The sequence below is a fragment of the Leuciscus leuciscus genome (assembly GCF_965113295.1).
Source record: "Leuciscus leuciscus genome assembly, chromosome: 5".
In the NCBI taxonomy this organism is placed as follows: Eukaryota; Metazoa; Chordata; class Actinopteri; order Cypriniformes; family Leuciscidae; genus Leuciscus; species Leuciscus leuciscus.
Genome location: NC_138729.1, coordinates 5,730,608 through 5,746,808, shown reverse-complemented (window position 1 = coordinate 5,746,808; position 16,201 = coordinate 5,730,608). Strand labels below are relative to the sequence as shown.

General features: G+C 37.8%; 1 protein-coding gene across 3 annotated transcripts; it reads right to left on the bottom strand.

The window, feature by feature from the left end:
* Nucleotides 1–411: 411 nt before the first annotated feature.
* Nucleotides 412–14,512, bottom strand: b4galt4 (UDP-Gal:betaGlcNAc beta 1,4- galactosyltransferase, polypeptide 4). 3 transcript variants are annotated; one of them, XM_082170987.1, is made up of 8 exons: nucleotides 14,395–14,512; nucleotides 13,450–13,517; nucleotides 11,943–12,514; nucleotides 9,241–9,473; nucleotides 7,157–7,344; nucleotides 5,334–5,456; nucleotides 4,803–4,907; nucleotides 412–2,255 (listed from the first exon to the last, which is right to left on the bottom strand). In XM_082170987.1, the coding sequence occupies exons 3-8, from the start codon at nucleotides 12,322–12,324 to the stop codon at nucleotides 2,114–2,116; spliced, it is 1,173 nt and encodes a 390-aa protein (XP_082027113.1). In that variant the 5' UTR covers nucleotides 12,325–12,514; nucleotides 13,450–13,517; nucleotides 14,395–14,512; the 3' UTR covers nucleotides 412–2,113. The 3 variants fall into 3 exon arrangements, 2 of the variants coding, with proteins under 2 accessions (XP_082027113.1, XP_082027114.1); XR_014206305.1 differs by lacking the exon at nucleotides 412–2,255 and adding an exon at nucleotides 3,170–3,739 and having other exon boundaries at nucleotides 4,698–4,907; XM_082170988.1 differs by lacking the exon at nucleotides 13,450–13,517.
* Between the last annotated feature and the right edge of the window lie 1,689 nt (nucleotides 14,513–16,201).

Below are 16,201 nucleotides of genomic sequence, written 5' to 3'. Positions count from 1 at the left end.
CAAATAAATAGTTAAAAAATCATATATTGTGATTTCTGGATTTTTTTTTTTAGATAATGTCTCTCACAGTGGACATGCACCTACGATGACAATTTCAGACCCCTCCATGATTTCCAAGTGGGAGAACTTGCAAAATAGCAGGGTGTTCAAATACTTATTTTCCTCACTGTATATATATATATATATATATATATATATATATATATATATATATATATATATATATAGCTAACCATTTCCAACAGTATTTCTCAGAGATAGTCCTCTTATAATACATTTATTTGTGATAAATTATTTAAATTTATCATGACCAATCAAACATAAATGAGTAGTAAATATGCTTAGATCATATATGGTATTATACCAGCAAACTTGTATACAACCTATTTCACAAAAGAAAAAAAGCTGCAGTCTTTGTTGAATGCCATTCTTTATTGCAGTATTAACATCAGTAAACTGGCTTTCTCAATATCGCACACACAGGTTCAACACTGCATGAGAGGAGAGCACTTTCCATGAAAAGGGCACACAAACAGGCGTAAAGTTTCCTTTTCAACAAAGACTTATCAGACGAAGTGCTAAACCTTCAGAAAAACCTCAAGATGTCAAACTGTATATATTATTTAAACTAAAGAATAATTATAATTTTTTTTAAATCACAATTTCAAGGGGGCTGTCGAGATATTCAGTGGGATTAAAGGTACTCGTGTGGTGATTTCATGGCAGTTAACCATTTATATAAAATATAATTTCCCATTCCATAGAACATGATTTCTGCCCTTACTGCTATACAAAAATTAACAGGATCCCAATTTGCACCCTATTCGTGGAAAATTCTGATTAATGTTCACAAACCTTTGCCCATGATTTTTTTTTTCACAGTATAAAATTCATATAATGTTCACAGTTACAACACCCAAATCATTTAAATGTGCACGTGCCACAGAATGTAAAGTAAAAAACTGAGTTAAGATGATTTTATGTGATACCAGGTTTTCTGAAATAATAATAATAATAATAAATCTTCATTTTCTGAAATAAAAATCAAATTATGACAAAAACGTAGTAGAAAACAAGTAAAATGTTATTTAATTTGATCTTCATGCACTGTTTCAGCTTAGGGTTTGATTTCCTAGAGTGCTTGATTTCCATTTGTCAAGTTTCAGCAGAACACTAGATAATGACCATGTCGACTATACAGATTCTTGGAGTTCATGATCGTCCACATAAAATCCAAACTTGCATTTCGGTCCCCACATTCATCAATCAGCTGGTTTGATAAGATGGCCAATATTGTATTGAAATTCAGCGTGTCAAGATCAGCTTCAAGTCATACTCGGCTTCTGGAAAGTTTCTGTGATGTATGAATCATTCGAAGGTTTTTATATATAAACCCCGACAGGACAGCCCATTATGATATTATGCTAAGTAATCACAAGTCTTTTTTCCCTCTGATCATAAAGTCAGTATATTAACCACCCAGTTTTATGAGTGAACAGCCGTTCTGTCTTAAACATTGGCCTAAATGTAAAATAATAAACCCATCTACAGCTACATTTCACTGAAATGAAACTGATTAAACATTATCCCTGGACCCAAACACCCACTAATAATCTACAAGTTTCCACCGGACCGATATTAGAGGCATGTTCAGCTGAAATCAACATCATAGAACATGCTCTGCCCATATACATCTATATCAATATTTTAGCCTATACTGTACATAATAACATATCTCTTCCGACCAGTCAGGTACAGCTCTCTTGTTTTCCATTACTCTTGTTTTGCCATATTCTGTGATGACCTAACTGAATACAAGCCATACAGGATGCATTATTGTGAAACTAGAAGTTCACTAGAAGTAATGAATATTAGATTCGTTTTTTAATTTCAATCATGAAAGGTATACCTGATTGGATCTATTTAAATTCTACTTGACTATTGTAATACTTTAAACGTAGTGTTTGATCAGTATTCTGGCCATTTTATCTTACAGGTCAGATCGGTAAGTGCACCCTGGGGTGGAGAAACAACACCTGGTGTTAGCTCTGGCAGGCACTGGTGAATGCTGTGTTTCAATGCTAGCTGTCTCTTGAGTATCCAGACTCACGGCTCAGTGAGCACGCTCAGGCTGGCCGACGTCCACGGTGATGTTGATGAAGAGTGGGGCTCGGTCGATAGACAGGACCTTGTAGGAACAGGAATTCAAACCATCCTTCTTCCACATCTGGGGAGTACGGCGTAACAGCTGCATCCTGTGAAAGCAAAGCGTTAAATGCCACACTGAAACTACGCATCTCTTCAGTAGCTATGTTTCCATCCAAAGTTGCACATTTAACTTGTGTGAAAAATTGGAATAATGGCATAAAAAAAATTGTGTTCAAAAAAAAAAAAAAAAAAAAGAAGTCACTTCCTGTGAAATTGGCACAAAATATCTGTAATAAAAATGGAAGTTGCTGCAATAGAGCAACCACTGTGGCTCTTTCCTCCTCCATCATAAATGACTTGTGTCTCAGAGCGCGCAGACGAAACGCAATAAACGCTGTCATGTTGTCTTGCGTTCGGATGCCTGGTGTTTGAGAACGCAATCATGAGAGACCGGTCTGGGAGGGAATTAAACCACATTATTCTGATGACAGACTTTGCCTCAGGCATTTCAGAATGACCAAACCAACATTTGAGAATTTGATTGGTCTGCGCCTCTGCGGGTTAGTCCAATCAATCACATCCTCTGTTGAGGTAAAGTCACATGAGTTTTCTGTTGCGCATTGAGTTTATTCTGTAAATGTTTCCATCATAGTTTATGCGCATGTCTTCTTATCAGATGAAAGCCCAATGTCCTATAGTTGTGATAAGCAAATACATTGATTTGATTGAAATGAACACCCACTATCCCACCAAATGTGGGTGAAATCCAACAGTGGCAGGTAACTATCAACTCACTTGCCAATGTGGTGGGCTAAGATTGATAAATTCACTTGCGATATCATGGCTACCCGCTTGCCTCCAACATTTGCTAAACGAAGCATAACAGTACACTTACATGGAGACAAAGAGGCCGATTTTCAACCTGTTCTTGATAACTAGGCATCTGAGAACAGGGTATCTGTGGGTTTTTAAAATCTAATTTAAGGCTTTTAGGGTGTGTTCACACTTTCGCCTGGGTCATTTTGGTCTGGACCAAAGAAACAAAAACAAAAAAGCACTCCTGGTCCGCTTAGCGTTCACATTGCCATCTTAACACCGAACCTAAAGGCATAGGGATATGTTCACAACCTGATTGGTCGGCTTTTATGACACATTGCCTATTTTGAGACGGAACTTACCGAACATCCAAACAATGCTGTGTTCTGGGATAAATGCGCTCGTATGTGCATTAGATATGATATACATATGATATTATTTTGACCAGCTGAGAACTCGTGTTTTGGCTTGTAGAACTTCTGGATGACTGGTAACTTAAAATCAGTAGGCAAATTTGCTGATGAGTGAAAAAGTTAACTTCAACCCTGTTTGGCTTGTATAGCAACACACTATGACATCAGTGCTCAAACAGGTGCCACAGATTTCCTTTAGGCGGTTTTCACATTTTTAGCATTTTAATTAAAATTTTTCATGGACAGGAAATATAATTGAACTGTTGTAATAGCTTATAACTTGTACAGTACATATTTTATCTAAACCATAATGTTTTAGTATGGTGACTATGTAAGACACTGGATGTCTCAACCTCATTTCCCTAAATCTGAGTAAGACTGTGTCAGTTTGTTTTGCTTCCAGATCACACCCCTTGGAAGAATTGCATCTGACAATTAATGGTCAAAATATTGCCCAGGTTAAAGAAGTAAAATATCTGGGACTAATCCTGGACTCCCATTTATCATTTGAAAGTCATGTCAAAAAGATTACTAGAACAGGCAGGGCAAACTTGCACAGTTTCAGAATCATACGGGACTGTTTACCATTTCATGCGGCAAATACATTTATGCATGCAATGATTTTCTCCCACCTCAGTTATTGTATAACCTCCTGGTCACAGGCAACAGCCTCAACAATCAGGCCTTTAAGACTGATTTATAACAGAGCACTAAAAATATTAGATAAAACATCTGTCAGAACACACCATTGTGGAGTATTGCAGAGGTTAAACTTTTTAAACTTCGAAAATTGTATAAAATTTTGTAACTTGAAATTAATGTATAAATGTCTGCACAATCAAGCCCCTGATGTTCTCAGACGACACCTAGTCCCACTTCGATCAGTGGGCTCCATCACACGAGGAGCTGCTAATGGAAAAAATGTGAAAGTGCCCGTTAGAAAAAAGACCTTCGGACAGTCGGCCTTTACTGTCCAGGGTGCTAAACTCTGGAACTCCTTGTCTACCGAGCTGAAACAGAACTTAGATCTGGGGGCTTTTAAAAATGAATTAAAGCGTATTTTAAAACGAGATCAAGTGTGCAATCATTTTTAGTTAGCGCGTAAATGCACATTCTTTATGTAATGTCAGAATTAAGTAATGTTACTGTAAATGTAATTGAATTTTTTGTACTTTTTGTATGTATGTGAAAAGCCCTTCTAGGGACGGACATTGCAAATTAGCCTTGGCTATAAATGTTGTAGTGTGGTACAGGTTTATTGTTCACACGTGTCCCTATTAAATAAAATTAAATAAATACATTTCCTTGTTGTAATGTAACAAATTAAAGCTCTCAAAAATGTTCCTCACTTTAGCTGTGGTCTCTTGCAAGACCAGAGTAACACTAATATTGCAACATTTATTACTCATTCACACTTGACCTGACCTGTCTTTATTGACTTGATTGCCGCTGTCTCTCTTGTGAAAGACCATGGTGTAGCGCGCCACTTCAGGAGACGGCCGCAGTATCGTCATTTTCTGAATCTGCACCCTGAAAAACACGGTTCTATTAAAATCATCAACAATGAGAAGTATACAGCAATGCTCAGAGATAGTATCAACGGCAATGAACTTTTCCCTTCACTCAACACTCAAGTACAAAATGGCTTTGCATTTTTCATGTCTTTTTGGGGGGTTTTGATGATTAAAAAACAAAAATGAATTGAGCCATTTTGCACCAATTTTTTTTCAGCACTCTTTGGCCAAATGAGAGATGAGAAATGAGAGAACTTCAAAACTGCTACATGCATCTATATTTTAGATAATTTTCAAAATGTTGTCAACCTGAACTGAAAAGCAACATTTAATTTTGGTCATTTTGTCTACTTTAGAAGAAAATAAATAGTAGTCAGTGGGTTTTAATCAGCGTGTGGAACTTGTGCACATCCTAAACGGTGTCCTTCTAAGTTCATCTTACCTTATCCTCAGGTCATCGTCCTCTCCACCCCAGCCCCAGTAAGAGTTTGGGAAGCCATTCACCATGTGGAACTGCTCCGTCGTCATGGCCGAAACCCCCCCAAAGTAACCTTTGTATCGGAGTCTGGGAAGTCAGTGGCAAAAAGTGATGAATGTCTTTTAAATATTTAACAAGAACTATAGCATGTCATTTCACAAAATAACTCAGTGATGCAATTAAGAAATGACTTAGGGTACATTATATTTGATGTAGCTGAATACTAATGGAGAACAGAGAATATCAAGCGTTTATCTACCATATTTTGAAAAACAGGGGATAGCATCTCTGAGATGCTTAATACAATACAACCTACCTGCAATCTCCCTTAAAAACTGAGTGAGCTGGAGAAATAAATGAATGAGAAATAAATGACCTGAGGCCCGTTGGAAAAATTGCTAAGACTAGTTTTACAAGTTAGTCACCACATTTTTTTTCTTAAAGACTGTTCATAACTTTTTAAAAGTCAGTTACATAGTTTAGATACTAGCACTTAAGACGCAGTCTTAACATAATGGCTATGTTTTTGCAACTGGCCGCTGGTCTTAAAAATCACACAACCTTTAAATAAGCCCTAGTTTTCGGGGGACAACCGAAGTGGTATAACTTGACAGTTCACAGTAAACAATTCTTTTAGCTTCTTTCGTGTCATAAAAATATCTTAAAACAAAATACAATTATCTACATATATAACAGGTTAATTGATTGCTAGGTTAAAAACAAATGTTAATCCCTCTAAGATTTAGTGATTTTTGAAATCGCAGAATTTAATGCAAAAATCAAGGAAGCGATTGTCGTATTTCTGCAATTTTTCCAGAAAGAATGTTAACCTAAGTGGAGGACAAGCAATATTAGCTTATCAAAATTCATAATGAATGTGTTCAACTGTCCTGCCTCTGATTTACAGTACATTCTATCTATTAAAGTAAGCAGATTTAAGTGCCTTAAAGGAAAGAAAAATTCCATCATTTTGGGTTTCAAAAATCCATAAAAATCACAGTGAAATCCAGGTGGCAACACGTGCCAAAGACTTTTGCACAGAACTTTAAACAGAATCTGTATAATGTGTACAGAACTAAACTGAACAAATACTGTTGATGCAAAGATGTCACACTTTCGGACACTGACAGCTCATCACAAAAACAGATGTATGAGGCTTGACCCATTCAGAAATAATAATAATAATAATTATTATTATTTGTTACATTTATATAGCGCTTTTTCTGAGACCTCAAAGCGCTTTACATAGATGGGGGAATCTCCTCAACCACCACCAATGTGCAGCATCCACTTGGATGATGCGACGGCAGCCATATTGCGCCAGAACGCCCACCACACACCAGCTTACTGGTGGAGAGGAGACAGTGATGAAGCCAATCAGTATATGGGGATGATTAGGAGGCCATGATGGACAGAGGCCAAGGGGCAAATTTTGGCCAGGATGCCGGGGTTACACCCCTACTCTTTTTTGAAGGACATCCTGGGATTTTTAATGACCACAGAGAGTCAGGACCTCGGTTTAACGTCTCATCCGAAGGACGGGCACTGGTCTGTCTCTCCATGTAGTTTTTCCCACCAGCCCTGTGGTCCGTAATCTATGCTTTGAAAACAGCTGAATTACTGAAAAATTTTGTTAAACTAGTATTGTTACTACTTGTCACTTCTGTTGCTTTAAACTGACAGTATTGCTAACTGATTACAGTGTTGTATTTCTAACCCACATGTTGTTGGGGCAAAGCCCAGAATGGTCTGTAACGTGTTTGTTAAATGAAGACAGTAATACTCACTTGTAGCCAGTGGAATTCCTCCCCACTACTAAGTGCTTAGGCTGTTCCCCACACATGTATAAGTTATGATCATTCTCAGGAACCAGATCAACATCATGGAAGATAAAACAGTCCCAGTTCAGGTCTTTCAGGGCCTCGAGGTAGCCAACATTTAATAACTTTGCCCTGTTAAATGTAGCATCTCCAGCCTATAGGACAAACAGACACATACATTTTACACACACACAGTTTTTAGACGTGGGCAAATCTTGTTATGACTTCCTTTATATTCCTCTGTTAAAGAGAATTGCGCTGAGACTTGGTTTTCTCGAAGTTACACAAAAGTATAATAAAGGCTAAACACAAGGAACTTTGTGGAAATTACCAACATTTTTTGTTTGGAATGTGGAATGACAGAGGAGATGAACTGCTTGCTCCATTTATAAGGAAATGACAGAAGGAAGAATATATGTGTAAAAACAATTATCACATATACACAAAAAAATGGGTTTGTCCCCAGTGCATCATATGAGAAAATGGATATTTTAGGTGAGTGTTTGATTATTACTTTCTGTGTTTTAATATTACAAAAAGGTGATGTAGTGTGGCACACTGGCAATTAATCTTGTTTTGAACAACTGAACTACTTATCACTACTGAAAAATGTAGTTCAACTAGTGGTGTAACTACTTTTAGCTACCCCTCAATACTTTAGTATGCAAGTAGAGAGACAGAACTGTAAAATGGGTTTGATCAGATTAAGCCTTAAAAAGGGTTACATGACAGTGATCAGTTTAAGACAGAATACATTACTGATGCAAAATAGTATAATACTGACAATGATTATAATAATATATTACTGTTACATAGTTAAAAAAATAAAAAAAACACCAGTGAGAATGGAAAGCGGACAAAGTAAGACAAATGTTTCAACATTAGTAAATACTGTGTTACAGTACGGAAATGATTATTTATGTGATTCTACCCCCGTGAAATGTTTACCAAGGACGATAACAGCACAGAGAAACAATATAGTTGGAATCACTTTCAGAACAATTGTTTTCCAGCTGGTGAACGATAAAAACAATGACGAAATCGGAATCCATCCTGCTTTAAAGAGCTTAAGTATTTAAGTAGTTATAGTTGTTGTTCTTGGAGTGAATGGGCCTTTAAAGAGTTGTTATTTTAAGCAAGAAAAGAATTATTGTTGTAAGCGCTTAACAGAATTACTGACAGAGCTTTTGGCAAAAAAATTTATGGCATGAGGATGTGTACCTTTCAAAAGACCTTGAGCTTCAGCGTCTATCATTTTTACTTCACCTAACCTTACATTTCCTCAGTAAAAATTGTACAATGCTATACATTTGTTTTACCAGCATCAGCTGGTGGTACTGTTGTTAAAAGTGTCATATCATGATATCAAAGTTGATTTTAATACGAAAACATTTCAGAACTCAAAACTCCCTCTTCAGTCCAAAAGACCATATGTTGACATTAAGCTGCAAAAACAGACTGTTATGAAATGTGTGACTATCAGACTAAACACATTATCACATAACTGCCCACATTCACAAGTCAAAAATGGTAATTCAGTGGCTAGAAACTTGGCTTCCTCAGTCCCAGTGTAATAATGAGGAGAAGACAACAATACCATCATTCCAGTTTTGGTATAACTAAAGAACAAAAAGAGTATCATCCAAATGGACTTATTTTTAAACAGTTTGTTTGATGAATGTGTGTAACAATGTGCAGCAGACTTTGCAAACAGACTTATTTAAGGATGGGCCAGTGCAAACTATAATGGACGCCAAAGCAAAGCCATTAGTAAACACTGTTACGCATTTCACATATGAAGAGGGCGTTTATGTAAACCGCAATTAAAGCAAATAAATGGTTCCGTTTAAAGTCACAGAGAAGGTAGGAAATGGTCATAAAAAACTAAATTATGTTTTTGGTCCAAGAAACCTTTACTAACACCTGAACCCACTAGAAATGGCACCAAGAAAGTCATTCTGGAAGCTTCATTGGCAAATCCTAGCCAATAAATGATTATATGACTACAAAAACTCTCAACTTCCGCCAGAGCTAATGGGAGTTTCGCCTACCTGGTGAATGACATAGATGGCGTAGTGAAGCTGCTGTCTCTGTAAGAAAGGGTGAAGGTGGTAGAGGAGGTAGAGCAGGTGCTTCTCCCGGTTTCGGTGCGGGATGAGGATGGCCACGCTCTGTCTGGCCGTACAGTCAGAGGGGTTATATTGACCCTCCACGACCTCCCCGTTTTCACTCTCTACCTGCTCCATCGTCAGCGAGGGCTCAAATGACAGCTTTAAAGAACCTCCTGTGGAGCAGAAAAAGCAGAAAAAATAATAAACCGCAAGTAAGTGAAAGGCCCACAACCCAGGTGCAGTCTTTAAATACAGCACCAGCTGGGGCCCACATTAATTACAGGGCCCCATCTTTGGAAACAAGCCCAAATTAGCAAGCAGCTGTGGGACGAAAAAACAGTAATGTGTAAACATTGACATTCACATAGAGGTGGCTGTGAGATTCTCACACATTTCTCTCAGAGTTGCAGTTTCATGGTTTATCATCTTTACCCAGTATTATCAGCTCATTTTGCACAGATTTCCAATGTTTAGAAGATATGCTAAAAAAAAAATATATATATATATATATATACACTGACTGTATATCCACATGTAATTCCAATTCGGTATAATTTATTTTTTCCATGAAACAAAATGAGATGTAATGGACAAAACAAATGCGCTTCTACTTCGTTACTGTACTTAAAGGGTTAGTTCACCCAAAAATGAAAATTCTGTCAGTAATTACTCACCCTCATGTTGTTCCAACCGCGTAAGACCTTCGTTCATCTTCGGAACACAAATTAAGATATTTTTGATGAAATCTGAGAGCTGATAACTTCTCCGTAGGATGCTAGGTGGCCCAAACTTGCTGGCCCAGAAAAGTTATTAAAGAGATCGTTAATATAGTCCAAGTGACTACAGTGGCTCAATCTTAAGTATATCAAGCGACGAGAATACTTTTTGTGCGCAAAAACAAACAAAAATAACGACTTTATTCCACTATTCATTTCCTTCTCTCTGGGCCTCGTAAGTGTTTTTGCGCAGCGCGTCTGTGTTACACGTCACCACGTAGGCTCACTATTGGCCGACGCTGGTCATGTGTGTGACGCGCAGCGCAAAAACACTACGCAAACCAACTAGTGGCCCAGAGAGAAGGAAATGAATAGTGGAATAAAGTCGTTATTTTTGTTTGTTTTTGCGCACAAAAAGTATTCTCGTCGCTTGATATACTTAAGATTGAGCCACTGTAGTCACTTGGACTATATTAACGATCTCTTTAATAACTTTTCTGGGCCAGCAAGTTTGGGCCACCTAGCATCCTACGGAGAAGTTATCAGCTCTCAGATTTCATCAAAAATATCTTAATTTGTGTTCCGAAGATGAACGAAGGTCTTACGCGGTTGGAACAACATGAGGGTGAGTAATTACTGACAGAATTTTCATTTTTGGGTGATCTAACCCTTTAAGTAAAATTTTCAAGTATCTTTACTTTATCAGAGATTTTAATTTTAAAACCACAGTCCAAAGAGTAATATCATACCTCATAAAAACACTTTCTTATTATATAAAACTGAAGAAATTGACACTTTTCAATTAACCTGTTGAATCGGTTCGTGAATCGCACTGAATGATTCATTGGTGAATTGGACTGGTCCGACCGCAGCTGTTCTCGCTCCAGTCAAAGAGAGTTAACAACTCGCCAAATTGTTCATCCCATAATCCTCAAAATTTGAGTGTGTGCGCGACAGATGGTGTGAAAAAAAATAACTTACTAAAGCCAAATTTTTGTAATCACGAAAATGATTTGTAATCACTGTAAATGGAAATCATATTTAGGTCTTGACTATCAGTTATTTGTAAACTAAATCTGCTGCAAACTGATGAGCTGTTTAAAGCCCATTGTATGAAACACTTGAATGTGGACATTGCATCCACTGAACTGTGATGAGCAACATCGCCACTATGACGAGAAAAAAACAGGTTGAGCATTCTGTCCTTTATAGGGTCATATCTTGTGACATCACAATCTGTTTTTGGTTCGTTTAGATGTGGTTGGTCAATGTTGTGTTCTTTTTAAAGGGTGTGTTCACATTTGGCATGTTTGGTTGGATTAAAACGAACCCCGGTGCGATTGCTCTGTTAGTGCGCTTCATCTGAATAAGTGTGAACGCTGCCATCTGAACCCTGGTTCCCCAAACAAGCGGACCGAGACACTGAAAAGATGAGTCTCGCACTGCTTCCAAACGAACTCTGGTGCGGTTCTAATGAAATATGAACACAACACGTACCAAAGACATGTAAACGAACCAAAAACAGGACATGATGTCACAAGATGCAACCCTAAAAAGGACAGAATGGTCAAGCATGCCTGTTTTTTCTCATCATAATGGCGATGTTGCTCATCACAGTTCAGTACAGGCATCAGAACCGTGTCTCCTCACAGCAGATCTTTGTGTGTGTGTGTGTGACGGAGGGATTCCTGCCGCTGTTTTGACTCCTTTACACATGTTATGATCTCTTCACGAGTTCTCAGCTGGTCAAAACACCATCATAGTTTCGGCTATGCACACACAACGAGCGCAATTACCCCAGAGCACAGCATTGTTTGGATTTTTGGTCCGGACCAAACTAACCAAGCGAACAGAACTACAAGTGTGAACCCTCAGTCAAGATTAACCCACAAAAACGTATAAAAGATAAAATGAGAGCACACTCACGGAGTAGGGGCGAATGCTCTGGACAGCTCTGTTTGGGAGACTCCTCCTCTACAGGATCCTCCACATGCTCCTCTACAGGCTCCTCCACATGCTCCTCTACAGGCTCCTCCACATGCTCCTCCACACGCTCCTCCACACGCTTCTTCACACGCTTCTCCACACGCTCCTCTATGCTCTGCATCATCTCGGACTCCAGCTCCAGCTGACGAAAGCCCCCGACACTCTTAACGTCGCCAGGTGGATTTGATCCATCCAGGGCAGTTTTAACTGCGTCATCATTTGAGAATGTTGCTATCCATGCTACAACGCAAAGGCACAACAGTAGGAGAAACAGAAACTTCCCCTTCCTCATGATCTTGGACAAGGAGGGAAAGATTCCCATGACTGAAGTTTAGTTTGGGGTGAAATCCAGAGAACGGCAAACAAGAGACATCTGAGCATCTGCTCGAAGTTCAACAATCACTCTTAAAGTTGACAAGAGTTCCTCCAAAAGTCTCTTTCATCTGTTTTTTTGTTCATTTTTTCATCTGAGGAGGAAAAATACTTCAGTTGAAGTAAATGTTGTAACAGGTCTGTAAAAAAAAACAATTGTATTAGAATGGTTGATATGACTTTTTCTTGACCATGTATTAACTAATGCCCGGTTTACACCTGGTATTAAGATGCGTTTTGGTCAATTGGATCACAAGTAGACGAGGGAGACACATTCCGGTTTACACCTGGTGTTTTAATCCGTCTCTTTTGTCCACTTTCAACCACTTCTGTCCTGATTTCTTCGAGGTGAGGGTCTATGGGTGGGTAAATCTGTGTTTTGTTTTGTTTTTCAGATCTTTCGATCTAATGGACAAAATAAGCTCACGCAATTTACATATGAACACGACCAGAGAAAACAGAAAAACATACGGAGAGCATCAGCTTTTGTTTCGGCTCTGACAACCACAGATCACGCCGAACACTGTGAGTGTGTGTTAGAAATCAGGAATGCTGAGAGAACATTGTGATTGGTACGTTTTTCGTCTTTAAACCAAACTTGGGTCTCCAGTTGAGAAAGTTTAAATCCCGTCTGGCTAGAGCTCTTCCCATAATGTTTACGCGTTAGGTCAGTAGGTGGACAATAGACGGTCTTCTGTGGCTGTTTGAACACATTGGACCACATGAGCGTTTACACTATGAAAGCAATCCAGTCGAATGCGTTTTCGACTACCTCTGGAAGCTGTCGAAAGTGGACAATCCCAAAACGTTTTATTTAGAGTCGTCAACTTGTGATCCGATTGACGAAAATGCATCTTAATGCCATGTGTAAACAGGGCCTGAGAGAATACATGAATTACTGATACTTTTAAAAATGCATTTGTCACACGGCAGTAATATTAAAGTGAACCGCAAAAAAGCTAAACAGTTGTTCAAAACAGTGAGAATGAACAAAATGTAATCTTAGCACATAGACTAGATAAATAAATCATAAATCAAACTTTATCTTTCTATCTTTAGATTTGATCATACTTACGTTGTCTAGATTACAGCTCTGCACAATACTTCTATTCACTCAAACCAACTTCAGGTGTGCCTGGGATGCTGTGTAACAAGAATACAGGCCATATATTAGAATTTTAAAATATAAATGTACACACAAAACATTTAACTCATCAATTAACTCACTGCCAGGTGTTACCGGGTTAGTCTGTCTCAGGTTTATCCACCCTGAATAATACTGTTCGGTTTCCTTATCACACAGCTTCTGTCACCTCCACCCTCCTCTCTCTATACTTCTCATGTTTCGTGTTGACACACTTCAGTGGTTTAGGTCTGCTGTGTGCATTTCGTCATCTGTTTCTTCTGTAACAGGACCTTGTCTTGTCCTTGCCACGTCAAACAATTCATAAAGTGTATTGTTTACGAATGTATTGTCCTGTATTCTAAATATGTTCAATCTGTTTGTTTTACATTTTGACTTAGTCGAAAGAAATAACATTGAGTATCATCATGGGTGGGTGGGGGTCTAACTGCACTATAAGAATCAATCTGCTATTATTGGGATAACTATATATTATCCCTTATTTGACGTCGGTTCATCATTCCTTAAAATTAGCATTTCAAGTGACAGTTGACATTAGAAACATCTGTATATTTCAAGTGAACAGAAATTTGCGAAAAGGGATTTATGGATATAACCGAAATGGAGTTATTTTTAATTTCTTTGACATATATTCGCTTCTGAAACACGTTCACAAAGACGACCGTATTTTTATTTTTAGTACTAATAGTAATGTTACAGCTTGTTATGGGACAACGTTATTTGACAGCGTGATTTGGGATGGTCGCACATTCGACAAAACAAAATAGCGATTTGCATGCTAGTTTGCTATCTAGGTTAGCACAAGTATTTTTAGACTAGGGAACAAACATATAGGAAAAGTAGAAACTACATAAAGGTTTAAAATAAGTTACTTACGACAGTGAAAGCAGCAGCACCCTCAGCTCAAGACCATCTGTACTGAAGTATTTCCGCAAATACAGCCTGTGAAGGGACGTCATTGGCTGGAGTCACACTGACACAGCGGCTGTTTAACATCGCAACACCTGCTGGCAGAAGCCGAAACTACAACCAAACACTTCAGGGACTGTAATATAATAATATTCTGCAGGCAAACAGCTAACTTATAGCTAGAGGAAGAGAAATACATGGCTTATTGTTGCAAGCAACATATAGGGTAGGATGTTTGCTTTCCCATCTTTAATTTCCCTCTTGACCATAGAAGTTGATAAATATCATTTAATTAAACGTGACTTTTCACTGTAACCTCAGCATTTGTGAGATTCATTCCATCTGAAGCGATTTAAAATTAAATGGGAAAAATCCAGTTGATACAAGGAGGCTACATAGGCTAGACTTAAATGAATTACTATTAATTTTCTGTTACTGTTTAATCTTGTTATGTACTGTGTTTGTCTTCTCAAGTTAAAGTCACCATGAAATCAATATTATTTCATTTGACAGTTTTTTTTTTTTTTATGGAATATTGCAGTATTTATTATAAATTATTTATCCATCCAAAAATATGAATGTGCCCTCGAAATCGTTAATCAAAATTACGTCCCCTCCTTCTCTTCTTCTTCACTGATGATGTGGTTACTGGCTCGAGGGCGGGGCAACCTGTCACTCACATGAGATTGACCAATAGCAAACCACAATCATACAAACATCCAATTAATTCCCCATGGGCAAAAAAGTCCCGCCCTACATTTTTCTTGTTTGAGAATTTTTTTTTTTTTACAGTCTATGGTTTCACTCGGATAGCCTACATCAAAATATGGAAGAAAATACTATTGCAACTTCTGTTTGATCATGCCAGCTTTAATAAACAAGTATGTAGATTATGTGGTATTTTTGCAATTTGCGAGAAACTATCGAGAAAGTTATCTGCTCATTTAACCATCACTTCGTTTCCTCCAGGGTTGCCAGGTCTGCGTAACAAAACTAGCCCAATGGCCAATCAAAAAGAGCCCAAAGACCACATCCCAAATATCAAAACTCAAAAAATGCCATTCCCATACCTAAAATACATATTTTACACTGTTATGCAAATTGAAAACCACTATATCGTAGTGATCATTAACAAAACTCAAAGGCTCCCTAACAGTGGCCCTCCTTCACAAAACATCTAGCACAGTTTTAATATTGATCGAATAATATTTCAATAAAAGCATATCAAATATAATTTATGCAATGTGTCACAGTCAAACCTTTAACCCGTGGAAAAAGAAAAGAAAAATCAACCCACGCACGGCAATCGTTTAAAAGTAGCCCAATATCGTGGGAAAACCCCGGACCTGGGAACCCTGGTTTCCTCATTCCTCTGCCTCGTGGGCTCAAAGAAGAATTTGGTAACACATTAGTTAAATTACTTACCATAGCCTAGTAATAACAGTAAATTATGCATAAATACAAATAATTAACTCTATACCAAACCCTAACCCCATAGTAACTACATGTAGTTAATTAATATTACTCAGCACTTATTTGTGTAATTATACTGTAACGTCACCTTAAAATAAAGCATAACCAAGATTTTACTAGTATTTGGATATCAATCAAGACCATAATTATGACGACGGCCCATTAAGGCTGAATCATCTCTCAATATGTTACAATTTAGTAACAATGAACTGTTACTAAATTGTACTGTATAAACTCTATTTGTTTGTTCTCGTTTGGGATCTAGCTATGCAGTGTGTGTGTTGTGCAGTGGGAGATGTGT

Bases quoted from the DNA above. Each gene is read 5' to 3' on its own strand.
- b4galt4 (XM_082170987.1), bottom strand. From the start codon at position 12,324: ATGGGAATCTTTCCCTCCTTGTCCAAGATCATGAGGAAGGGGAAGTTT. The intron at 9,474-11,942 runs GTGAGTGTGCTC...TCTGCTCCACAG, and splicing joins AGAGCATTCGCCCCTACTCC to GAGGTTCTTTAAAGCTGTCA. The intron at 4,908-5,333 runs GTAAGATGAACT...CGTGTTTTTCAG, and splicing joins GACGATGACCTGAGGATAAG to GGTGCAGATTCAGAAAATGA.